At 42.6% G+C, this 26659-nt stretch overlaps 1 protein-coding gene and 1 non-coding gene across 2 annotated transcripts; one reads left to right on the forward strand and one right to left on the reverse strand.

Moving 5' to 3' along the window:
• The first annotated feature begins 62 nt into the window (after positions 1-62).
• On the forward strand, positions 63-25276 carry RAD9B (RAD9 checkpoint clamp component B). Its single transcript, XM_075534886.1, is given in 12 exon segments — positions 63-217; positions 2328-2398; positions 3696-3845; positions 6349-6463; positions 8775-8874; positions 11176-11282; positions 17034-17140; positions 17223-17287; positions 18439-18558; positions 20427-20634; positions 24738-24788; positions 24791-25276. Coding segments are annotated over 12 exon segments (1209 nt in total). The 5' UTR covers positions 63-180; the 3' UTR covers positions 24869-25276.
• On the reverse strand, positions 16620-16724 carry LOC142430015 (U6 spliceosomal RNA). Its single transcript, XR_012780506.1, has one exon. It is a non-coding gene; the product is annotated as a U6 spliceosomal RNA (small nuclear RNA).
• Positions 25277-26659: the final 1383 nt, after the last annotated feature.

The following is a 26659-nucleotide window of genomic DNA, read 5'->3' on the forward strand; positions in this document are numbered from 1 at the left end:
CCTACGGTGGCCCCCACGGGTCCTACCCCGTCGTAAAGCGTAGTTGCGCTTTAGGACTTGGAGGCTGAGCGTAGCGAGAGGGAGGGATGAGATCTCGAAGCTTCGAACAACATCCGGGCACCTGGGGCCGGCCGTCGAGCTGAGGCGCACCTGCCGCCTGGCTTTCTAGGTCCTGCAGCCATGCTGAAGTGCGAAATGAACGGTAGTCAGGTGAAAGGTGAAGTGGCCTTTCATACCTTCCTATTTAGAGCGGGGAACTTTATAAAGTTCATGGGCGCATCTCCTCCCACACTTCTCCCCGACTTCATGCAAAGCGACTCAAGACGAAAGAACTGGACACGGTCAATTTCCCCCCTGCTTCTGATGGGTGGACGAAGGCCCAATCTGTTTTTATTTATGCAAAAAAAATTAATTAAGGGATTGTCCGTGAGGGAATGAAGTTGCCCCTCGGGGACACAGATTTGGGGTGCAGGCTTCCCAGTGGGGAGTGTTTGGGGAGGAGTTGGGAGGAGCCTAAATCCCATTGACTCCGTTTTAGTTGCCTCCGCTGTTTAATGGGGAAAACGGCATCTAAATTAGAGGGCTTACTGTGGAATGAAATGGTCAAGAACCGGTAATAAACGGGAGGGTACGGGTGGACTCAATGTCCGTATGTACAACAGAACGAAATACTGTCCGTTCAGGGACTACTATGATTATAGAACTTTAGAAATAGAACTTATTAAAGAAATCTTTATAGAGAAGAACGTTTCCTATAGACCAGTGGTTCTCAACCTGTAGGTCGTGACCCCTTTGGGAGTCGAATGACCCTTTCACAGGGGTTGCCTGATTCATACCAGTGGCAAAATGACAGTGATGAAGTTAGCAACGAAAATAATTTTATGGGGCAAAAAAAAAAGAGGACTTGATGCAAAGGGCTTAAGTGGAGAACAAATGCTTTGAAAATGATTAGGGCAAAGAATGTACAGATGTGCTTTATACAATTGATGTATGTATATGTATGGATTGTGATAAGAGTTGTATGAGCCCCTAATAAAATGTTTTTTAAAAAAAAGAAAATAATTTTATGTTTGGGGGGCCATCACAACATGAACTGTATGAAAGGGTCGCGGCATTTGGAAGGTTGAGAACCACTGCTATAGACTAGAATCTAAAAAATGGCCACTGAAAAGCATCCCGTGGAAAGCATAGAATAGTATTATGATCAAGCACAGGAGGGATTTCTCTTCTGCAATGTGTGGCTCAGTTGTCAACCAGTAATTATTTGTATAATTTTTTAGTTTTATTTTTCCCTCCTAGACTGCTAAACCCGTGATCGCAAGGATTGCACCTATTTTAAACAGGACAGCTTCGGAAGCCCTGTGGAGCAGGTTTACTCTCTGCTTTTAGGGTCGCTCTGTTCAAAATCGACTCATTAGCCATAGTTTGGTTGGGTTTTTTATTTTTTCATTTTGTCTTTCTCAGTGTACAGTCTGAGAGTCCTGGAGTTTTTTTTTTTCCTGTTTTCCCATGGGGTAAACAGTTAATGCACTCAGCTACTAATCAGAAGGTTAGCACTTCAAGTCCACCCAGAGGCACCGTGGAAGAAAAGTCTGACATCGACTCCCTACATATCAGCCAATGAAAACCCTACTGGGGGGAGGGGGCAGACCCTATGGAGCACAGTTCTACTCTGACACGCATAGGATTGCCATGATTGGAAATCAACTCTATATTTTTACCCTAAGTACTTTTCCATGGGTTTATATGGCTGTCCATTTTATTCCTGCTACGTTTCTTTCTTCACAATAATTTAAAAAGCATGAACAGCCCCCTACTAGGTCAGCCCTAGCCTCTCTGACAGGACAACAATGTGTGTTTGGTGAGAAAGCCTGTCATCTTCTATGCCACTCACAGGCATCAGCGATGCATGTAATATGTATGTCCTCTCTTTCCCATAACGTGTTTTGACTTTGTTCCCTGTGAAGTTCATGAAATCCTTCAAATCACACACGCCACGTCTGTGTTCACGCTTTTGCTTTCTCTTGTTTTGCAAGTACATTAAAGCCAGTATGCAAATTGGCTTGCCACAATATCTCTATTCACCACAGTCAACATACAGGAATGAAGCACTGTGTTGCAGTCTGCAAAGTTTTTGAGTCAGTACTACTATTGGTGTGGTATCCTGTTAAAGATATCTAACTGATTTCTGAGAAGCAATGTGACAAACAAAATTTGCTTTAAAGCACCTTTTTATGCATTGGTCTTGAGTTCTCTGAAAGCTATAGTGGTTCTTGGTTTTATTCTTTGTAAGAGAGAAATGTAAACACCTTTCTTTTTCTCTGTAGTATTTGGGAAAGCAATCCACACTCTATCACGAATTAGTGATGAATTTTGGCTAGACCCGTCTGAAAATGGTGTAAGTTGCTTCATATCCAGACTGACTGTTCTCCAGAAAACCCAGCTGTTGATGTTACGCTTTTCCCTGTTCATCTTTTATTTCGCATGTTTGAGTACAGTGAGAATCATGCAGATAAACTGAACTGAGTTAAAGCAGAAGTCACAAACTGGTGGCCCAAAGAGCTAGTCCTGGCCTTCCAGAAGTCGCAGGGGGGTGGGGGGGGGGGGCGCTACACTGTGTTTGGGCTTGTAAAAAAAGATATTTGAAATCATCCCCAACACTTGTAATTTGGGAGAATCCATTTTTTAAAAATCTGGATTTCCTGTTTTTCTTGAAGACCTGACGATCTTGGGCCTGCATTCCCATGAGGAAGCGTTTTGCTGAAGTTGCATAGTAGTTTCTTGCAGACAAAGTAGGAACATGTCAGTCTGCTCCTGTATGGCCTTCTGCCACTTCATGCTTTTATGTTAACTGTGCTATACATAGTTTTTATTAAACAACATTACAAAATAAAACATAATATATATGTTATACTTGGAAGATTTTAGATTTAATACATATATGTAATGTGGTTTAGATATGTACATATATGAGTATTTGTGTCCATATGCAGGTTTACTGGACACTATATAGCACAGTGCATACATTGCGGTTAGGTACCGTGGGGTTGGTTCCAACTCATTAGAAATAAACACTGCCCAGTTCTGTGCCATCCTCACAATCATTGCTGTGTTTGAGCTCACTGCTGCAGCCACTATGTCACTCCATCTCACCAAGGATCTTCCTCTGCTAAGCAGGATGCCCTTCTCTGGGGACTGGTCCATCCTGTAATGTGTTCAGATTAATGTGTCCAAATTAAGAAAATTTGATGGAACCAAAAAAGTCAACCACTTCGTGGAGGCAAAATGTGGCAGCCTACTTCCAGAAAGATTACAGCAGGGGCAGCTCTCCTGTTTTCTGTAGAGCTACTCTGAGTCCAAATCAACGGCAATGGGCTTTTTAAACTGTGGTGTAGAGTCTCTGAGTGGTGCAAACAGTTAACAGACTGCTCATCAACCACTGAGGAGTCAAGTTCACCCAGAGGCACCAGTGCAGAAAGGCCTGGAGGTCTAATTATGAGGAATTAGTCATTGAAAACCTTGTGGATACAATTCCACTCTGACTCACGTGTAGGGGCGGGCAGGAGTTGACAGGGACTCAATGGCAACTGGGAACTGTGATGTGAATCAAAATAGGTGCTTTGAAATTATTCTTTAAAAGAAGGTAGTGTTCTTCTAAATAACCATTATTTTATGCCTCTTACTCCCCACCCCAGCTTGCTCTAAGATCTGTGAATTCTTGTCGATCAGCATATGGATGCATCCTCTTCTCTTCTTTGTATTTCCAACATTATCAATGGTCGTCTCCAGTGGGGATGAATGGCAAAGACCCAGCACAACCTTTAAATTGCCAATTGATGATGAAGGTAAATAGACTTGGCCTTGGTGTTTCTCCTGTTGCATAGATATGTGTTCCGAAAGACACAACTTCAATTCCACACCTGGTTTAAATGGCATGCAAGATACATATTTATTCATTGATTCATACTCTTGTTTGTTTTCTAAAAACATAGATATATTTATCATGTTTTCATCAAAAGTAAGCAAACTTCTCATTCAACAATTTCTACATAAATTATAGAGTGGTATTTGTCATATTTGTTACAAGGTGTGGACATTCTCAGTACTTTTGTTCTGGTTGGTCCATTTCCACTCATCTAGTTTCCCTGCCCTCTTAGATTCTCATCTTTGTTTTAAAGTAATTTTTGATTTAGCTCAGATAGGTATTTTAAAAAAAATGAACTTGTAGGTAGTCCATTGCTGGACACAGCAAATTAGTTTCCATTTCACAATTCATACACAACCTGTTTCGTGACATCGGTTGCAATCTGTGCAATATGTCAGCGCCCTGCTCTTTCCTCCTGGGCTCCCCATTTCCATGCACCCCATTTCTCTGCCCTTCCATCTTCCTTCCCTTGCCTGGGCATCTATTGTCCTCTTGGTTTTGGACAGTTGACTGTCCTCAGACGCACATTCCTCATGGGTGTTCATTCTCTACGTCATCTAATATTCAGGAGAGACTTCAGTTCCAAGGTAGAACTTGGTTCTACACTATCACCCATTCTAACCGGGATCCTTTGCTGTGTTCCCGTCAGCGCAGTCACCAGTGGGAGCCAGGCACCATCTAGTTCTTCTGGTCTCAGGCTGGAGGCAAGCTGTGGTTCATCAGTCCCTTAGGCTAATTGGTTTTCTTCACTCTCCTTTGCTCTGGGCAGGGAGGAGTCAAGGGTTGTCCCTCAGATGGCCACTTGCAAGGTTTCAAAACCCAGAGGCTGCTGACCAAGCTAGGATGTAGAACTTTATCTTTGTGAACTCTGTTATGCCAGTTGACCTAGATGGCCCCTGAGACAATGATCTTCAAATCCAGTAACTCAGTCCCATGAGGTGTCAGTTATACCTAAGAAGTTTCCATATTTGTGCCCCTTATGTCCTCTGTTATACATAGGAATATACACGCAGCTCATGCATATATGTATGTAAAAATATACACACCTATACCTACATATACACTGAGTTAGTTCCCACAACTACTTAGTATCCATAACTACCTATATACCCACTTATAAATTATTGTCACTACTGTTGTTGCATGATTGCATATGCTACAGTTTCCATCAGGTTGTTGTCAGGTGTTGGCACGTTGGCTCCAACTCCCAGCAATCCTTTAAGCAACAGAACAAAATACTGTCCTGTTGCAACCACTGTGTCACTGTCCTTCAGTCTTCCTCGTTTTTGTCAACCCTCTCCTTTACCAAGTATGCTATCCTTCTCCCTGGATTGGTCCCTCGGGATCACATGTCCAAACTGCTTGAGACAAAGTGTCGCCATCCTCAATTCTAAGGAGCATTCTCCATAGTTGTCCATTATTCTTATGTACCTTCCCATGTCTTCCTTGGTCATGTTTTGCTGACTTCGTCATCTTACGTGTTGCCTGCCTCTTCACTAGAATTAACACAGTTGCTGTGGGTTACATGTTAGGCTGAGAACCATAGGTCAGCAGTTCAAAACCACGAGCCACTTCTTGGGGGGGGGGGGAAATGAAGTTTTCTTCTTCCTCCTGCCAAAATGCCCAGCCTTGGAAACCCACGGGAGCAGTTCTAATCTATCCTAGCGGGTCACTGTGATTCAGGATCAACTCAGTGGCATTGAGCTTGGTGTTCTTTTTTAGAAATTGCACACAGAAACAAACATCTTTTGATGGTTACTAAGAGTTTTTTGTTTTGTTTTTAAGTTTTACAATAGAAAGTACAATTGAAGCTCATATTTGGAGTTAATTTTTTACTTTATAAGGTGACTGCAGGGCTTTTTAAATTTATTTTTTTAAACTTTCCCTGAAAATTGGGTGAAAATTTAAAGAGAAGATCATCAAGTTTACAGCCTGCATTTCATCCACATTTTCTTTCATCTCGCTCATTTCACTTCCCCTGACATAACATCACTGATCCCAATTTCTTCCTGTGTTTTGGTCGCAAGTCCTTCTCTATTCCTGACCCTTCTGACTTTGTCCTGGGCTAACGCTGCCCTTTTGATTTCAAATGTTTGATTCTAAAGTATACACACCTCTCCCTAGTGTCACCATTCCCCTTATAAACCTGTCTGTTGTTTGGCTGAAACTATCCCAAGGAAATGAGCTCATTTCCAGACCTGAAGGGTGGCTAAGGTCCACAGTCTAAAGGTCCCACCAGCCTCTATCTGACCAGTGTGTCCTTTACATTATTTTATTCCACATTTTCCTACCACTCTACCGCAGACCTCCTTGTAGAGTAGTTGGTAGTGGCAGCCATACACAATCTAGTCTTGATATTTCTTTTTCTAAATGAACTAAACCACATTAAGTAAGTGCTGTTCTTGTATGTATTTGTGTTCCAGTCAATTCTGCCCATCTTTAGATGTCTGAATTCCCTCGAGAGAAACGTGGAGAAATGCAAGATACTCGCCAAGTCTGATAAATCCCAAGTAGTTCTTCAATTCTTCTGCAGATATGGTAAGTGCTTTAAAAATTAGGTTAACTTACTGTATTTTTTTTCTTAATTTTTTATGTTGGAGGATTCAGCACTCAAACTTCATGTCTAACTTTCCAGTCACACTATTACGTAGAATTTGTATAGTTTGTAATGGAACAGTAGTAAATACTTGAAAAAATAGAATTTTCCCTGTCACCTTAGGGATATCGTAAGATATTTGGTAATAAATAATCAATTCCTCCTTTGGACTATTAGAGGCATAAGGTTTGCCTGCATATACACCAGTTAATTTTTAAATGTCTGTTTTAATTCAAACAACAGTCTAGCTGCTCGATGATATTCTTCAAGAATGCTTTGTATGTGTTGACTTAACCACAAATACTCTTTGGTAAGACCTACCTATTGAAGAATACGTAGCATAGTCGTTTATTTTGAATTTTGTTTTTCTTCATAGCTTACTCTTTTGAAAGCCTCTAGCAGGCAGATAAGAGGGGACATCAGAAAGTTCATGGAAACATTCCTTTATCTTTCATTCCATTTCCCCACTAACTTTTCAAAACTTCCTCGTGGCATCATGTTTGAGACTGACAAAGGCTTGGGGATGGGCCCACGCCACAGAGCTCGTCAGTCCCAGTCCTTGGATTTGAGTGCTCTGAGTAGGGGGCATGCTCTCTGCTACCCTAACTGTGGAACAGATTTTATGACTCCTAACAAAGCAAGCAGTTTGTCTTGGTTGCATAGTGGTTATACCCTGGCCTGCAATCTGAAAGGTCAGCAGTTTGAAACCATCAGCTGCTCCTCGGGAGAAAGATGGGTCTTCCAATTCCCATAAGCAGTTACAGTTTCAGAAACTTATGGGCGATTCTACCCTGTCCTAAAAGGATGCTATGAGTCATCATTGACTCAATGGCAGTGAGTTTGGTTTGGAACCATGCAGGCTAGGCGGTCTGGTGGGGTATCGTAGGTTATATATTAAGCTACTAACTCCAAGGTCAGGGGATTGAACCCATCAGTCACTGGAAGGAGAAAGATGAGATTGTCTGCTCTAAAAAATTTTAAGTCTTGGAAACCAAAGGACACTCAATTTATAGGCCAGATATTAAAATCTAACTGTCAAAGTCCCACATAGGAAGGTTAGTGAAAGCGAGTAATAAAAATTCATAGATATTATGTTCTTAGCCAGTAATCACTATCAGAGACATAATCACTCACTGCTTCTTCTTTTTTTATATAAATCATTTTATTAGGGCTCTTGCAGCTCTTATCACAATCCATGCATACATCCACTGTGTCAAGCACATTTGTACATATGTTGCCATCATCATTTTCAAAACATTTTCTCTCTACTTCAGACCTTGGTATCAGCTTATTTTCCCTCTCCCAAGCCCTCCCTCATGATCCCTTGATAATTTATAAATTATTATTTTTTTCATGTCTTACACTGACTACTGTCTCCCTTCACCCACTTTTCTGTTGTCCATTACCCGGGGGGTGGATTATATGTTGATCATTGTGATCGGTTCCTCCTTTCTGCCTCCAACTTTCCCCTTCCCCTCCTGGTGTTACTACTCTCATTATTGGTCCTTAGGGGTTTATCTGTCCTGGATTCCCTGTGTTTCAAGCTCTTGTCTGTACCAGTGAACATGCTCTGATTTAGCCAGATTTGTAAGGTAGAATTGGGGTCATGACAGTGGAGGGGAGAGCAAGCATTAAAGAACTAGAGGAAACTTGTGTGTTTCGTTGGTGCTATATTGCACCCAGACTAGTTTGTCTCTTCCTTGTGGCCCTTCTGTAAGGGAATGTCCAATTGTCTACAGATGGGCTTTGGGTCTCCACTCAGCACTGCCCCTCATTCACATTGATATGAATTTTTGTTTTGGGTCTTTTGGTACCCGATCCCTTCGACACTCCATGATCACACAGGCTGGTGTACTTGTTCCATGTGGGCTTTGTTGCTTCTCATCTAGATGGCCGCTTGTTTGACTTCAAGCCTTTAGGACTCCAGACGCTATATCTTTATAGCCAGCACCATCAGCTTTCTTCACCACACTTGCTTATACACCCATTTTGTCTTCAGTGATCCTGTCAGGGAAGGTGTCTCGCTGCTAAGTGTGTGCCTTTGGTCAGAGGGTGGGACATGTTGCCTGGTGTCCACGAGGGGGCAGTAAACACATTTCATTAAGGACTGTCCTGCCCCACCTCTACACACCTGCCACATAGGAAACCTTTACTTCCACTCTATTCTTTTTACCTGGCAGGGAATTTGAAGACTTTTCAAGTCAGTTCACTTTGGCCTGAAACTTACTCACAGGGTCTTTTCTTATTTTGAAGGTATCAGGAAGACTTACAACCTGTCCTTTCAAGAAAGTCAGCCTTTGCAAGTGCTTTTTGATAAGAAGAGATGTCCGAATGTGCTGACAGCCCGACCAAGGTACTGCTGACTGCCTTCCCTGCTGTCTTTTTCTGAATGCCGTGTGCTCACAGAGGAAACTCTCCACTTACTATTAAGGTAAAATCTGACTTTTAGGAATCACCTTCCATGGCCAGGGAGGACATTTTGAGAAAAGCACATAGCAGATAATAGCAGCCCGATGACATCAGTAATGACTCAGCAGCCAAGGTGGTTCTACAGACGCCCCATCAGTGACTTTCTCCATTGTGAGGCCACAGTGGAGGAGGAAATACCTCATGTCAATAATATTCTGTGTTTGCATGGCGCCTTCTATCTGAGCCCACAAAGCACAGGACGTTTTAACATTTCTCATGAGAGAGCTGTTTTCACCCGTGTTTCGGTTTTGTTGTCCTAGAGTGAGACATATTTGTTAATTTTTTAAGTTAAGCCTTTTTTCCCCCCTACAATTCAGCCTTAAACATTACAAGGAGCCCCGGGCTGGGTAAATGTTGGCTGCTAACTGCAAAGTTGGCAGTTCAAACCTACCAGCTGCTCTAACTTCCTGAGGAGTAGAGACAGGGCTCTTTTCTCTTGGATTTGCAGAGCCTCGGCCCAGAGCTTGGCCTCGCACAGATTCTGAATACATACTAAATGATTCCATCTGGCTCTCTCCCCTCAACAAGGAATTGAAACCCACAGAGATCAAGTGCCTGACTTGCAGTCAAAAAGTTAGTTCCTAGCAGAGATGGGACCAGGCCTAAAGCGGCCTCCTCCTATACTCTGTATCTTGCCTGCTGTCAGGATCCTTGTTTATAGCCATAGCTTCTCTGGGGTCTCCGAAGAATGCACTGAGACCAGAGACCAGGCTGACTTCCAGAATCTCAGGAGGCAGGATTCGCCTCATGATGAGGCCAAGTCCAACTCGGAAGAGTAAACTCACACAGGGCTTTCCCTCACTCTCACACTCTACGTCATTCTCTCCCACCGAAGCCCACTCCTATCACAAAAGCCTGTGCAACGAGCAGGAAGAAGGGCAGAGGACATATGTGTAACTGTCTTGATTTAAACATGTTTGTCTTGAAGGGTCTTAATGACCTCTTTTCCCGAGCTTTTGGCATCTTGAACCATACATGTTCCTCTTCCTAGTGGGAAAGTTCCCAGATAAGTTTGTAGGTGTTCCTAACATTTTGGCACCAAGACAACAGTGGATTCTACATAATGTATTCAGATCACACACCTTCTTTCTCAAGGAGCCCAGAACTCAGGGGCCAACAGCAAATGACTCAAATGAGACTGTTGGGAGGGTTCGAATAGACTTCTCCAAAGAAGATATCAAAAACAAGCACGAAGCTTATCAGAAGATGTTCAACATCATTTATCATGAAACCAATCTGCTTGCTGTCATTCCAGTTGGATTTCTACTCACAGCAACCCTATAGGACAGAGCAAAACGCCCCCCTCCCCCAGGGTTTTCCAAGGATGTCACCTCTATGGAAACAGACTACATCTTTCTCTCAGAGTTAGTGGTAGCTTCGAACTGCCGACCTATTGGTTCATAGCTAAGCACTTAGAACCACAGTGCAAATCAAGCCACTGAAGAAGTTTCATTTGGGCTGTGAAGAGAACCGTCACGATAGTAGTCAAGCAGAAGGCAAGGAGGAAAACAATACAGGCAGCGGACCACTGCCAACCGCCACCCTTGAACTGGTTCTCAGCTGCAGTGCACTCCAGCGGCATGTGACCAGCTCTTCTCTCTGGAAGTATGGTGCCAGGCCTTTTTCTTTTTTCCAAAGTATATCTGGCATACACAAGAATTTCAAATGTTTTATTCTGGTGTTTGGGTCATTCTGTTGCAGCTCTCGCGCCTCTTTAATTTAAGGGGAGCACTTATTTTGCTGCTCTCTTGGCCTCCGAGTGCTGCTCCTTAGGCAGCCTACAGATGGAATCGCCCACAGACCATATAGGACAGGCCGAACGCTCTCTACCCAGGCCAGCTCACCTATTCCTTGCCTGCTGGAAGATTGGAGGCCCAGTTGGGTTTTTTTTGTTTTGTTTCGTTTTCCCCCAAATCATTTTATTAGGCGCTATTACAGCTATCATACATTCCATCATTCAACCACACCGAACAGCATCACACAATTGTTACCGCAATCAACCTCACAACATTTTCTTTTCTTTTTATTTATTTTTTAAAAGTTGTTTTCTTCTTTCTTGAACCCCTTGACTCCTTGGTATCAGCCCCCTTGACCTCCGAGGCCCAGTTCAAGGGCGCCCTCTCCTCCGTTCTGTGGCTTGCTTGCCGCAGCGCTGACACTGTCTCTGCCCTCCCGCCTCCCGCAGACTGCTTGCGGAAGCCATCGTTCTCCTCACCGCTCCTCAAGAGGAGGTCACCCTGGCCGTCACTCCGCGGGCCGTTTACCTAAGGAGTTCCAGTGAGGGACCCACGGGTAAGGAAGGCCTCTTTGTCGTGGTACTTGGATGGTTTATGACTGCTTGATTACTAACCACACAGCAAGGAGTAGCGGCCTGGGATTTATGACTGTCCACAAAGCCAGTAAAGTGTAAAAAAGGAAATCAAACAAATCCAGGAAGCCAAACCCATCCACAATGAAAATATTGGGCTTTGACCTTCAGGTTGACTTAAAATTAGAATGGTTACTGAGGAAAACCTATTTTCAGATAAGGTGTTAAGATCTGTCTCTCCCCTTTTGCCCCAACCCCACCCTTCCTTCATGTTTAGCATTAAAACACACACACACAAAGTAAGAGGCTAGCAATCTGATAGGATTGTTGACCACAGAAGACACAGGATTTAGAAAGGTAAAAACTATTCCAGCTGGCACACAGAGGGCAGAATGCTCTCCAATCAGCCCTCTCCTACGTTTATCTAGATGGGATGGAAACTAACCCCAGACCCAAGCTGCTGCCCTCCAGCTGATTCCAACCCACAATGACCCCGTAGGACAGAGCAGAACTGGCCCTTTGGATTTCCAAGGTGGAGCGAACAGCTGTATTTTCCCCCGAGAAACGCTGCTGGGCTTGAGCAAGCAGCCCAGAGAGTAAGTCCCCATGCCACTGGGGCTCCTTGAGAAACTAAGGCACATGTGAATCGGGCGTTTGGAGGCCAGGAAGACTTGTGAGGGCTTTTGGTACAAGCTGTTCTTGGAGCGTCTTCCTCGCAGTGCCAGCAACACAGGAAGGATGTGAAGAAGCGACGGTTGTGTTTTCAAATGAGAAACCAGCACACCCAGGGCTGCCGTTGGGTTAACGTTTGCTGTGCTCTGAACGTGTCAGGTACTGTCCTAAATGGTAACACTTTGAAATTTCTTTGCTCTTTGCCACCCCCTCCCCCAAATCCTACACATGGAGAAATAGAAGAACCAAGAACCCGAGGGAACTACCACGGGCACTCTGTTTGGAAGTGGTGGTCAGGAATGGAGGACAGCTGGTGTGGCTCTGGGTTCAGGTTGCAGACCAGTGTGCTTGTAGTGCTTCGGTCGGATCTCCAACGTTCTTTATTGGTATTTAGGAGTGCTTGGCTTTCAGGAGCCCTGGTGGCATCGTGTTTGTGCATTCAGCTGCCATCCAAAAGGTCAGCAGTTGGAAACCACCAGCCTCTCTGAGTGAGGAAGATGGGGCTTTCTACTCTTGTGAACAGTTACTGCCCTATCCTATAAAGCTTGCTAGGAGTCAGCATTGACTCAGTGGCAGTGAATTTGTATTTTTGGTTTTGGGGATGCTGTTGGGAAAGGGTTGGAGTGATAATCACAAGGTCAAAGCTTCAAACCCACCAGCCTCGCTAAGGGAGAAAGTTGAGGCTATCTGTGCTCATAAAGATTTACAGCCGCTCAAATCCTGTGTAGATCCTCAATGAGTCGGAATCAACTCAGTGGCAGGGGCTGTGGTGGTACAGTGGTAAAAGCGCCCAACTGCTAACCAATAGTCAGTGGTTTGAACCTTCCACCACTCCCCAGAAGAAAGACGTGGAAGTCTGCCTTCAAAAAAGTGGCCACCTTGGAAACCCAGTGGGGGCAATTCTACTGTATGCTATGGGGTCACTGAGTGAGAATTCACTCAGGCAGTGGGTTTGATTTGGTGTCTGGAGAACATTATGCCTGACTGGCGAAAAGGTGTTTTATTTTCCATAATGAACAAAGATGGCCAATTAGTAACCAGGATAGTAGCTAGTGAGCAGCTTTCTAACGAGTAGTTACAGGAATGCGTGGCTGGGGAGCCAATGGTAGAATCTGCTACTGAGTTGACGGCATGCTAACACACTGGGAGTGGCACAGGCCTCCTTGTTTAAGACCAATGCTAGGGAATTGTTTGAATCTTTAAAAAAATAGCACTTACCTTTTGTTCTACTTGTGTCGTTCACATTCAACGCACAAAGTGGAAAATACAAAGAAACACTATTTATGAAGTCACCTGAAATCCCACTATGGAGAGGCAGTGTGAATCTCCACCATGGCAACTGGTTATGCCTCACCCTGAGGACACGCCCACGACCCTGGTGGGCTGGTGCTGATAGAGATGTGAGACCAAAACAAAAGCTGACTGAGTTGACAGGTCGGAAAATGAAGTGTGATTTCCACACCAGGCCCCACATGGCAGCAGCATGTGTGTTAAGAGCAGAACTTCTGAGATCTCGCTTGTGTGGATTTGAACCACCAACCTTTTGGTTAGCAGCTAAGTATTTAACTATTTGCACGACCCAGGAACTCACAAAATAGGCCCTATCTTAGAGATATGGTCATCATTTGATGCCCTTGTGTAACAAAATTGTATTAAAGATACTGACAGTTCCTAGCTCCATCTGGGTATCACACACACATTGCTAGTGAGAATGTAAACAGGAAGCAACTTCTATGGAAATTTCTCAAAAGGTTAAGCAGAGTTACCATCTGGCTTAAAAATTCCACTGAGAAGTATATTCCTGATAAACAGAAACTTATCCATGAGTGTTTATATCTACATTCTTCCTAAGAGCCACAAAGCAGAAACAACCAGGATATCCATCCACTGATAAGAGAAATGAAAGGTGGTAATCTACATCAAACCCACTGCCATTGAGTTAATAACTGTACATCTTTTTTTTAATTTATTACCAAACAGGTCTGATTTATTGCTCAAATTCTAGAGTCCTGTAATTGTGAACAAAACCCCCAAACTTACTTTAACAAATCATTTTATTGGGGGCTCTTATAGCTCTTACAACAATGCACACATCAATTGTATCAAGCACATTTGTACATATGTTGCCATCATTTCCCAAACATTTTCTACTTTATCCCTTGCTATAAGCTCCTCACTTTTCCCTTCCCTCCCCCACCCTCCTGCCATCGTGAATCCTTGATCAATTATATGTTGTTATTATTTTGCATCTTACACTGTCCGTTGTCTCCCTTATCCTACATTTCTGTTACTCGTCCCCTTCGGGATAGTGGGATCGGAGGAAGATGAAAGGAAATAGAGAAAATAAATAGGAAGCCAAAGCTATTTTTAGAGGTATAACTATAGGCGTGTATATATGCAAATGTACTAATTTATAGGGAAAGGGATAGAGGCCAATGGACATATATTTATATGTTAAGTATTAAGATAGCAGATGAACTTTGGGACTTTACCCAAGGCCTCCCTTAACACAAGAACACTTTGTTCTGATAACCTGGCACTCTTAGATACTCACCTTCCTGACACAATTACTGAGGACAAAATGGTGCATAAACAAATGTGGTGAAGAGAGTGGTTGGTGCCTCAATAACTGTACATCTTTATGGAAGCAGATAACCTTATTTTTTGAGCGGCTGATAGGATTTACCTGATGGTTAACAATCCAACTTGACCCAACAGTGCCACTAGAATATTTGCTGTCAATAAAAAAGAACGGAACATGTAAGGACCTTGAGAACATGCAGTGAAAGAAATCAGACCAAAAAGGTCATGGTTGAGTGAACGAAGGGGGAGTGCAGAGGGGAGACCCCAAGCCCATTTGTCGGCCGCTGGAGATCCCCTCACAGAGGGGTCTAGGGGAGGAGATGAGTCAGTCAGGGTGCGATGTAGCACCAATGAAGAACACAGCTTTCCCCCAGATCCTGGATGCTTCCTCTCCCCCCCCCCCAACTACCATGATCCGAATTCTACCTTGCAAGCCTAGAGCAGAGGATGTACACTGGTGCATATAGGAGCTGGAGGCACAGGGGATCCAGGGTGGATGATACCTTCAGAACCAGGGGTGTGAGGGGCGATACTGGGAGAGTAGAGGGTGAGTGGTTTGGAAAGGGGGAACTGATTACAAGGATCTATATGTGACCTCCTCCCTGGGGGATGGACAACAGAGAAGGGGATGAAGGGAGACACCGGATAGGGCAAGATATGACAAAATAATAACCTATAAATTATCAAGGGCTCATGAGGGAGGGGGAACGGGGAGGGAGAGGGAAAAAAAGAGGACCTGATGCAAAGGGTTTAAGTGGAGAGCAAATAATTTGAAAGTGATTAGGGCAAAGAATGTACTGATGTGCTTTATACAATTGATGTATGTATATGTATGGATTGTGATAAGAGTTGTATGAGCCCCTAATAAAATGTTTAAAAAAAAGTCATGGTTACAATGGTGGATTTCACATTCTGTACATTTTTTTGGTTTTTAATCATTTTATTGGGAGCTCACACAACTCTTATCACAATCCATACATCCTTCCATTGTGTCAAGCACATTTGTACAGTTGTTGCCATCATCACTCTCAAAACCAAAACATTTGCCTTCTGCTTGAGCCCTTGGTATCAGCTCATTTTACCCCTCCTTCCCCCCTCCCTCATGAGCCCTTGATAATTTATAAATTATTATTTTGCCATACCTCACACTATTTGACATCTCCCTTCATCTACTTTTCTGTTGTCCATCCCCCAGGGAGGTTATATGTAGATCCTTGTAATCAGTTCCCCCTTTCTACCTCACCCTCCCTCTCACCATTGGTCCTGAAGGGGTCATCTGTCCTGGATTCCCTGTGTTTCCAGTTCCTATTAGTACCTGTGTACATCCTTTGGTCTAGCCAGATTTGTAAGGTAGAATTGAGATCATGATGGGGAAGGAGGAGGAACCATTAAAGAACTAGAGGGAAGTTGTATTTTTCATTGTTGTATTTTATTTCTTTTTTTAAGAATCTGAAATTTTATATGAATTGCATTTTAGTTAAAAGCAATTTACCCAAAAGCACTTTTAATTATGGCACATATGCATTTTGTTTTTTTGTCCATATTTTGTGAAACAGGATGGTATATAATAGAATCATTGAAAAGTAATGTTATATGTAAATGTGAACTATATTCATACATGATGTCTCTTTAGAATAAATTCATTTTTATGGTATTGTTGCTTTGTTCCCACTGTCTCTGAAATGTAGTGGTTTAAAACAACAACTCCTATATATCATGGCTCTGTGGGGATTTCTTGAACTTAGTGGCGAGGGCTTGAGTCCTTGGACACGTCCAACATAGCACTGATCAGGCTGTAGATGATGCTGGCTGTGGCCTGGAGGTTCAACTGGGCTGTCGACCAGTGTTTCGACACATGAATGGATGCGTGCTCCCTATTTAACTTGGATTGCATACGCCATGGTGGCTGAGTTCCAAGAAGTGTTCCAAGTAGTGGTTGCCAGTCTCTTTCGGCCCAAGCCCAGAAACTGGCCCAAGGTCACCCTGCCATATCAATGGTCAGAGCTGTCATAGACCCCACCTAGATTTACACAGTCCAAAGCTCAAGTTAACTCCCCCTTTTTTTTAAATGTATGGAATGCTTCATGAATTTGCGTGTCATCCTTGCTAGGGGCCATGCTAATCTTCTCTGTGTCCTCCAGTTTTAGTCTATGTGCTGCCGAAGCGAGCACTGAACTTAACTCCTTGCCAGCAGGTTGATACCTCCTGTCGAGACCTCTAGGACAGGGGAGAACTGCTCCTGTGTTTTCAAGACTAACTGTGCATGGGAGTAGAAATTGGACCTGTTGGTGGTTTTCAACTGTGGACCTTTCCGTTCACAATCCAATTTATAATACTATGCTACCTGGGTTCCCCTACACCGTGAAGGGGGTGTCAAATAATTTGTAGCTATTTTTAACCTATCACTTCAGCATTAAAAAATGCAACAAATACTAATGAGGCTAATTGTGTTTATTCTTTATCTTTCCATAATATTTAAGATTTGATCAATTCTGTGCACAGTGAGATGTTTGTTGCCTCAGAGGAGTTTGACTTCTTCCAAATTGGAGTTGACACTGAGGTAACATTTTGCGTCAAAGAACTGAAGGTAAACAAAGTATTTGTGTCAGATTAAAATTCCAGTTTTCACTGGTAGCTGCAAGATTTCAAGTACTCTTTTCTTCTTTCAGGGAATGCTGACATTTTCAGAAGCTATACATGTTCCAATGTCCATTTATTTTGATTTTCCTGGAAAGTAGGTTCTTCAAAATTTTTCTGAGTTATTTTCTTTTGTTAGATATGAAACAAACAAAAAACCCTCACTGCCATCAGGCTGACTCTGACTTGTAAAAATGAAAAAAACCACAAAAAACACCCACTACCATAGGTTGATTCCAACCCACAATAACCCTACACAGGGCTTCTGTGACTAGGCATCTTAGTAGGAGCAGACAACCTCATCTGTGTTTATGATACACCTCTGTGGGTTGTTTTGAAAAGAATTCACACCTTGCAGATTGTGTAACTTTACTAGCAGCACGTAGCAAACTGAAAATCTAAAGTCTGCTCTACCAAGGTGTTTTGTTAAATTGGAAATTTGATTGAGAAAGATATTCTGCAGAGTAAAAATATTTGTAGATTTGACATAAACTGCCTAGTCAGAAAATTAACTAGGGCGGTGGTTCTCAACCTTCTTAATGCCGTGACCCTTTAATACAGTTCCCCTCATGTGTGGTGACCCCCAACCATAAAATTATTTCACTTGCTACTTCATCACTCTAATTTTGCTACTTATGAATCACAATGCAAATATCTGGTATGCAGGATGTATTTTCATTGTCACAAACTGAACATAAGTCAAGCATAGTGATTCATCATAAAAACAATTATTTAATTCTATTGTGAGATATTTATTTCTAGTTACAAATAAATGAAATTTTGTCTTGAAGCATGATGTAGCATGGGTAAGTCTTCATACCAGGTACTCATATGTGGGCGTATCTGCATGTGGGCGGATCCACATGGAGACAGAGGAGAGGTCTTGGTTCCTAAGACCATCGGAAATAGGTGTTTTTCGATGGTCTTAGGCAACCCCTGTGAAAGGGTCATTCGACTCCCAGAGGGGTCGCAACCCACAGGTTGAGAATTGCTGAACTAGAGGCTTAAACAAGTTCAATCTCTAGGAAACTATGATATTAACTTCAGAACTAAAATTTTAAACAAGATTCAGTTAAAATATAGTTTATGAAACTGATTTATAAGGGTCCTTCCAACTCTTAAAACTGTTTATTTGGGAAAATATATAGGACTTCTACTTTATTTTTTAACTCTAGAATGTCATTTTCTAACATTTTCCTCACGTTCATCAGAAAGCGAGTGTCAGTTTTGGTCTAACTGTATTTCCAGACCTATGGCTTTATGCATTGATGATATGCTATTGGAAGCCAGCTTTATTTTGGCCACACTAGTGGACATACCGAGTGTAGCATCTTCGCCACAATTGTGTCTTTCACAAACATCAAACAGGTAAGGCTATACTTTAATTATCTGAGTGTCTCGGGAAAGTCATCACAGAATCCTGTAACAGCGCCGTGGCACGCACACAGAGCACACCGAGCACTGGACATGCCAGCAGAGAACTGCCACCCTTCCCTTATCTCTTCTCACAATAAGACAGTTCCAAATTGTAGTTGTTTACACTTTCTCTTGTGAATTAGGTGACAGTTTACAGAGCAACATGATTTTAAAAAAAACAACGTTTTATTAGGAACTCGTATCACAATCCACACATACATCAATTGTGTCAAGCACATCTGTACATTCACTGCCCTCATCATTTTCAAAGCATTTGCTCTCCACTTAAGCCCTTGGCATCAGCTCCTCTTTTTCCCCCTCCCCCACCACCCCCGCTCCCACCCCCCCATGAGCCCTTGATAATTTAGAAATGATTATTTTGTCATATCTCAGAGCAACATGATTTTCATTCGACAGTTCAAACACCTTTTGCTTTACGTCTTTGATTGCAGTCCCACAACCACTTGCACGCTTCCTCCCTGTGCTTGTTTCCCTTCCTCCTCGTTTCCTAACCCTTCTGAACTTTGCCCTTCGGTAAAGGCTGCTCTTTGGATAGCATCACAGGGTGGATTATTCAAAGAAGTGCTTACCTCCCTAGTGTTATTATCCCCAATAAGATAAGGTGACTGGACATCCCGCTTTTGGCAGGGCAGTCCCTATTTTTAACAATTTTTCCCCACATTCCTTGGCATTTTTAAAAAGTCCCAATTTTTGGAAAGAATGCACGACAAGCTAGGGTGTACGGTTTTCAGCTGCCATGTGGCTATTTCGCCAGGATATGAGTTTTATCAATGGTGTTCCGCTTTACCAATGTTAAAATCTGGTCACCTTACCCTAAGAGCACCTATTGTTTGGATGAAAACTGAGCCAAGCGGGTGAAGTTCAGTTCCAGACCTGAGAGATTTTTAGACTTGGGAATTCTTTCAGTCTAGGGGGTTCCAGCAGTAAGCCTGGTCTTTATGATTTCGAGCTTTGCTCCACCTTTTTCTCCCACTGTTTTGGACCTCTTAATGCGATCCCTCTCTCAGCTTAAGTAGTGGTGATGTGTTTGAGAAGGTCTGTAATTCACAGCCTCACACGCTCTTTCTCAGACATGGGGACAGTCCTGTTTCTTTCATTTGTAACCTAACTTAATTTTGGGGGGAGGGAGACATTTCATTGTAAAAGTAATGCACAGTATACTTTTGGAATTTGGAAAATACAGAAAAGAAAACTAAACTCATAATTGCACTCACTGCCATCGAGTTGATGCGGATGCATGGCAACTGTTAACATTTTGGGGTCCACGCGTTTTTCGTCCTATTTTTATTTATATTTGAAAACACAATTGGGAACATAACATATGTTGTATTACTGGTTTTTGCTTGCCATTTTTTAGGTTCAGTTGCATGGATAGACAATATTTTGCTCATTCATCTGCACTTGGGTTGTTTCTTCCTGTGGGCTATTGTGAATAATGCTAAAGTAATTTACTATATAGTTGTTTAGCTTATCCTGTTCCCCTTCCTGCTCCCCAGACACAAAAGATACTGTACATAGGTCTCAATGCCACTAGCTATGCGTGAGAACATGGCTTTGGTGCCGTGTAACATTTTATCACTGAGCCATATTGGCTTAACTGTGTTTCTGATGTGGCCCTGTTACATCACCAGCTGTGGCCTGCACAGTAGGTTGCTTTACTGAAAAACTGGAAATCTGCTGAGAGAAATACTTAAATGCTCCCACCCATGAATCTTAGCTTCCAACCATGGTTCCAGGTTGTTTCAGTGCCTTCTCCTAGTCATCCCATGTCGTTCACTCAATCTCTGCTCATCCCTCAGGTCAGACCTGGTCCAGTCAAAATCAAAGGCTGGTAAAAAGGTGACTAACGAGGGCCCTGAGTGCATCTCAGCAAAAGCAGCCTCCAAAAGGCTCCATCCTAAAGCGACTTCTGACAACGGCTCTGCATCGGACCCCTACGGCAGCCCGAGGAGGAGGAGGACAGCTGGAGCCGGCAGTGAGGTTCCAGGCAGCCCCAACCTCAAGAAGGTAAAAGGAAAATGTTGACGTGGAACTATGCCTCAGGCTAGATTCTTATATCTGTCTTCCCTTTCCACAACTCACCTCTTAGAACCTGAAAATTAAAAACTTTTAAAACTTTCTGATAGAGTAAAACCAAAATACCAAACTCGCTGCCATCGAGTTGATGCTGACTCACAGTGACCCTCTAGACAGGGTAGATCTGCCCTTAGGGTTTCTGAGACTAACTCTTTTTTTTTGCTTGTTGAGACTGTGACTCTTTATGGGAGTAGAAAGCCCCATCTTTCTCCCTTAGAGACACTGGTTTTGAACTGTTGACTTTGCAGTTTGCAGCCCAAGGAGTAACCAGGGCCCAAGCTCACTGCCATGGAGTTGATTCTGACTCACCGAGGAAGGAAGGATGCCCGTCTGAAAATGGAGAAAAGTCACTGTCACTGTTGAGTCAGTAGCTCCTGACAAGGCACCTCCAATGGAGATTTGACAATGGATTATGATTGTTCAGAGCATCCTCTATCATTGGCTACAAATAGCATGCTAAAGTCATTTAAATTACTGGTTTCCAAAAGCAAGGTTCCTCCTTCTAGCTTTATTTCCCCAATTTGCTTTGGGACAGTTATGTGTTGTAGTATAAATGTAAACTTCATTCCAACAATCATCACAAATTCCCTCCTAGTGGAGCCCCAGTGAATCATTTTCTTATACAAAGGGTTCAAAAAAGTTAGTGGAAAATTAAATAAGGTGATTTTTCCAAGAACTTTTTAAAGTCCTCCTGTGCTTCAACATTTTACAGGTAGGTGATAAGCTTCACAGAATGTTACGGTGTTAATTCTAATGAATCTATTCTATTAACCTAGAGAACAGTTTATTTAATTTATAAGCCAATATAATTCATCAAAGATTAATGTTACTGATTAAAAACAAAAATATTTCAAATAATGATAGTCTCAATGTTACATATTTTTTCATAGTTACATATTTAGATTAATATATTATCTAAGTTTTTGGTTGTTATTATTGGTTGGGAAATAGGACGTGCTTAGAATTAGGCATTTAAAAATAATATTTTTATAAGTCATCACCATATGCTATATTATAAAAGGCATGCTGGTGGGGCAGTGGGACATTAGTAGTCTGCTAACCCAGAGGTCAGGGGTTCGACCCCAACTGTGCCACTGGGGAAGGGTGAGACGGGCTGCTTTTATAAAGCTTGACAGTCTTGGAAACACTATGGGGCAGTCCTTCAAGTCAGACTTGATAGATGCCAGTGGATTGGGTTCTTTGGTTGTTTTTTTTAAAGCTGTATAAAAGGTATTGTGGACAGAATTTGAATGGTAAAATCTACATACTATTTTGTCCAATGACATTTTATGGAGTACCTATTATATCCTGCACATTCCATCTTTCTTGCACCATATATATTGTTTTGTGCTTTTCTTTGGCACTTTAATGGTGTACACTGGAAATCACTCTGTATCAGTTAGGGTGTTTTTTTTTTTACCAGCAGCAGGGTTTTCCGTGTTAACGTACCATTATTAACTCAACTACTTTCTTATGTGTAGGCAGTTAGACTTTTGCCCAGTATGCTGCAAGAATAAAACATGCTGCATTTGGGTAACTTTAAAAAAATCATTTTACTGGGGGCTCGTATAACTCTTATCACAATCCATCCATCCATCCATGTGTCAAGCACATTTGTACACTTGTTGCCCTCATCATTCTCAAAACATTTTCTTTCTACTTGAGCCCTTGGTATCAGCTCCTCATTTTCCCCCTCCCTCCCCGCTCCCTGGATAACTTTATATACAGAACTTTATATTCCTGTTTTTGTGAAGACCTTTGTCAAGGTAGACTCCTAAAAGTGAGATTGCTTGTCAGTGACATGCAGCACTTTTAGGGACCACCAGAGTTCTCCTCCAGAAACACCACACTTGTTTGCCCACTCTTCTGCCCACCCTGAAAGGCCCAGCTCAGATGACATACGGCTCTCCGAAGCTTCCCATTTACGCAGGCATTTCATTTCTCTACTCACGAAAACTCCCAGGAGGTAGTCTGAGTCCACTGAAGCTTACTCATCTCTGGATTCCTAGCTAGTGCTGAGCTTGGAGACTTCAGCTTTGCTTTGAGACACCCTAAGAAATGTTAAACAACAACAAAAAAACCACCTTTCTAGTAGTACAACAACATGTCAAAACTAAAATCAATTTTGGGGGAGGGGATTTTCAAAATTGAACTCTCATAGAATATGACTATATTTTAAATAATGACCACCAATGGCTTTTTCCACTGTGGATTTTCAATTAATAAGTTTAAACAAGGAGTTTCTATAAACCACTCTCAGGGCCAGTGAGGTGGGGCAAATACATGCACGATAAAGCAGGGTCTTTGTCATTATTTTCTTTACCAGTTTTATGTAGGAGTTGAGGCTAACCCCCAACTGCATGGCTGCGCTTTGTGCTCTCTACCTGGGAAGATTGTTCGATACCAGGGAAGGCCTCAAATACACAAGCTGTAAAAGCTGAAGAGAAGGTAGGAACAAGGGAAGTAGCAGTTGCCCTAAGCCAGTAACAAATTCACAGCAGAGTTCAAGGACCTGTAAGCTAACCTAAGCATTCTAGTCTAATCTATACCTAATATATACCTGTGGCTATCAAGTTGCTTCCGAGTCACAGGCACATTAGAGAAGAGAGTAGAACTCACCGGATTTTCAAGGATGTTTCCAGGGCTCCTTCTACGCTAACACAGTGCTGTAAACGTTATTTGCACATGATGATGTACATTCAACAGACCCAGATAATTCTAGCCAGAGGACCGTGACCTTGGTTAAGATTAGACTTTTCAGAGGCAATTGATACTACGCCTCCAAGGTGATCAAGGTCAACGTATTAGTTGCTTATTGCAGCTATAGCAATAATCGAGCTTAGTGGCTTCAAACAAAATGCATTCATTACCTCACAGAGGTCAGAAGTCCAAGATGGGTCTCAATGAACTACCACTGAGGGGTCGGTGGGGCTGGGTTCCTCTCTGGAGGCTCTAGAGGAGACTCACCTGGGAAAGCTTCCTTCACCTCATTCTCCCCCCATGATGATTATATATATATATATATATATATATATATATATATATATATATATATATATATATATATAGAGAGAGAGAGAGAGAGAGAGAGAGAGAGAGAGAGAGAGAAATGCTTGTCTTTGAGCACATTTTGTTTATCAAGTAAAACTAAACTGATCCAGAAAAGCAGAGGGCCTCTGGACTCTGTACAATAGGAACAAGTAACAGTTGTTTAGCACTTGCATTTTTGTTTTAATTTTAATAAATCCTTTGTTGGGGACTCTTACAGCTTTTGTAACAATCCATTCATCCATTGCATCAAGCACATTTGTACAGATGTTGCCTTCATCATTTCCAAACCATTTTCTTTCTACTTGAACTCCTGGTATCAGCTCCTCTTCTTCCTCTCCGTCCCCGCCCATATTTGCACTTTTAGGACACGCGTGCACAACTGGTTTTTAGATGAAGACAGATGCCGACACCGAGTCACATGATGCCATTATCAGAAATCACTGAATCGATTGACTGATAGTGAGCTACCCCATGTGACAGAGTAGTGCTGCCCTATGAGGGAGGCTTTCTAGGCAGTTTCCTTCACAGAAACAGAGTGTCAGGCTTTCTCCAGCATCCCACGATGCTTGAATAGCTCATGGGTTGTGCCTTTGAAGTCTGGGTATGGTTTTTTTAGAATGGGTTAGGCTGAGAAAGGCTCTGGGTGTTCAAGAGCCATTAATGAAGACAGGAAGACCACTTTGGCCAAGTGTTTGAAAAGCAGCTGTGTTGTATGGGGCACTTTATGAGCAAACTTCTCGTGGGGTCCCTGGGTGATGCCAATGGCTCGTTCTTGGCTGCTAATACAAGGATGACAGTTCAAATCCACCTAGAGGTTCTCTGAAGAAAAGCCTAGAGCTCTACTTCTGAAACATTGGCCATTAAAACCCTCCAACACAGTGGAGTCATCAAGGGGTTGGAATGGCATCTATGGCAACTGGCTTTGCTTTTTGTGTTTAACTCTTATTTTGGAATGAACATCACAATTACTTTTTTCTTGCCAGTTTTCCAGCATGTCCTTTGGAGCGGTTTCTTCTGATCAACAAGAACACGTCAGCCAGCCAGCCATCCTTTCAGCAGTCTGGCAAACGGCAGTCAAGAGGACATGACTAATGGCAGCTTCTCCACAGCATAACACTTAATCATGGCTAAGGAGATGTCTCCCCACCCCCAGTCATTCATTGACTCACTTGCACTTCTAAGACAGCTTTTTGTGCTCTATACACATTGCACATTGTCTTCGACTTCCAAGAGGAAAAGGCACTTCTGCTTACTAAAGGGCATCCCCTTATCTAGAAATAACTGCTTAGCAAGCAAAAATAATTTACCTTACGTTCGTGATGCCACCTGGACATCTCCCGAGTTTTCTTTCTCTGCAGGGAAGAAGCCCACTTGAATTCTTCAGTTCACTGTTGGCCGACACTGTTGGCTTTTCGCATTTTGTCAGTTAACTTTCCATCAGCCAATCTTTGAAGTGCATTTATTATCGCTGAAAACAATTTTGTGATCAACAAATGGGTATATTTTATACTTGACTGCAAATGTGAACTTTAGTGCTTTCAGAAATGTTAAAAAGAATTAAACCTTTTCTCAATGCAATGCCAGAGCTTTTGTCCATTGCTTATTAACAAAATTTAGATAATTCTGGGTCAGGGGAGGGAAGGTACAAAATAAAAATGTACAACCATCCCCCTCACTTTGGAATCTTTTCATAATCTGGGGGAGGGGCTTCAAAAAGTTTGTAGAAAAATGGTATTAAAATATAATGGAAATTTCCCATTAGCTTTTTGAAGCTCTCTCAAACGGTACACTTTTATTTCTTGGTCTTAACTTTCCCTGATTTTTAGATAAGGTTTTTCCCTGTTGGACTGCAGTAAAAAACTGAATGAAAATTTTTTGGAGGGAGACGTTTCTTTTTCTTTTTTAAAGATCATTTTATTGGGGGCTCTTCCAACTCTTGTTACAATCCGTACATCAATTGTATCAGACATATTTGTACATATATTGCCATCATTCTTTTCTAGACATTGACTTTCTATTGAGCCCTTCGGATCAGCTCTCCCCGCCTCCCGGTGGCCCCTTGATAGATTATAGTTATTATTTTCTTATCTCACACCGACCGCTGTCTCCTTTCCCCTCATGTTTCTGTTGTACTTCCCTGGATGGGGGTGTGTGGTTATGTGCCATTCATTGCCATCCGTGTGCCCTTCCTCCCCTCCCCCACTTCCCTTTTGGCATTACTATTCCCGGGTTCCCTGTGTGGTTAGCTTTATCTCTTGTCTGTATCTATGTACATGTTCCAGTCTAGTCTAGGAAGGAATCAGCACTGGGGCCATGATAATGGAGGATGAGGAAGCCTCAAGGAACCAGAGGTATATTGTGTAACCCATAGGTGCACTACTGCACCCTGATAGACTCATCCCTTCCCTGTGACCCCTCTGTGGGGGGATGCTCCATTGTTGGCAGATGGGCTTTGGGTCTCTGCTCCAATCCCTCTCATTCTCACCAGTGTTTTTGTTATGAACCTTCTGATGCCTGTTTTCTGGTCCCAATGACACCTCTGATTGCACCAGCTGGTGTGCTTCTTCATGTGGGCTTGTTGCTTCCTGTTGGATGGCCGCTTGTTTAACTTCAAGCCTTTAAGACTCCAGACGCTGTATCTTTTAATAACTGGGCACCATCCAGTTTTCACATTTGCTTATGCGCCCATTTTGTCTTCAGTGATTGTGTGTGTGTGTTGTGGGGGGTGTGAGCATCATAAAATGCCATTTTGTTACAGCAAAGTGTTCTTGTATTGGGGGGGGGTGTGATATGAGCTGAGGCCCAAGGCCCGTCCGTGGCCTTAATGTATTGCCTTATAAAGATATGTACATAGGCCAATACCTCTTTTTATGGATGAATGTATTTATGTAAGTACATACCTGTT

The sequence above is a fragment of the Tenrec ecaudatus genome, chromosome 16 (assembly GCF_050624435.1).
Source record: "Tenrec ecaudatus isolate mTenEca1 chromosome 16, mTenEca1.hap1, whole genome shotgun sequence".
Classification (NCBI taxonomy): Eukaryota; Metazoa; Chordata; class Mammalia; order Afrosoricida; family Tenrecidae; genus Tenrec; species Tenrec ecaudatus.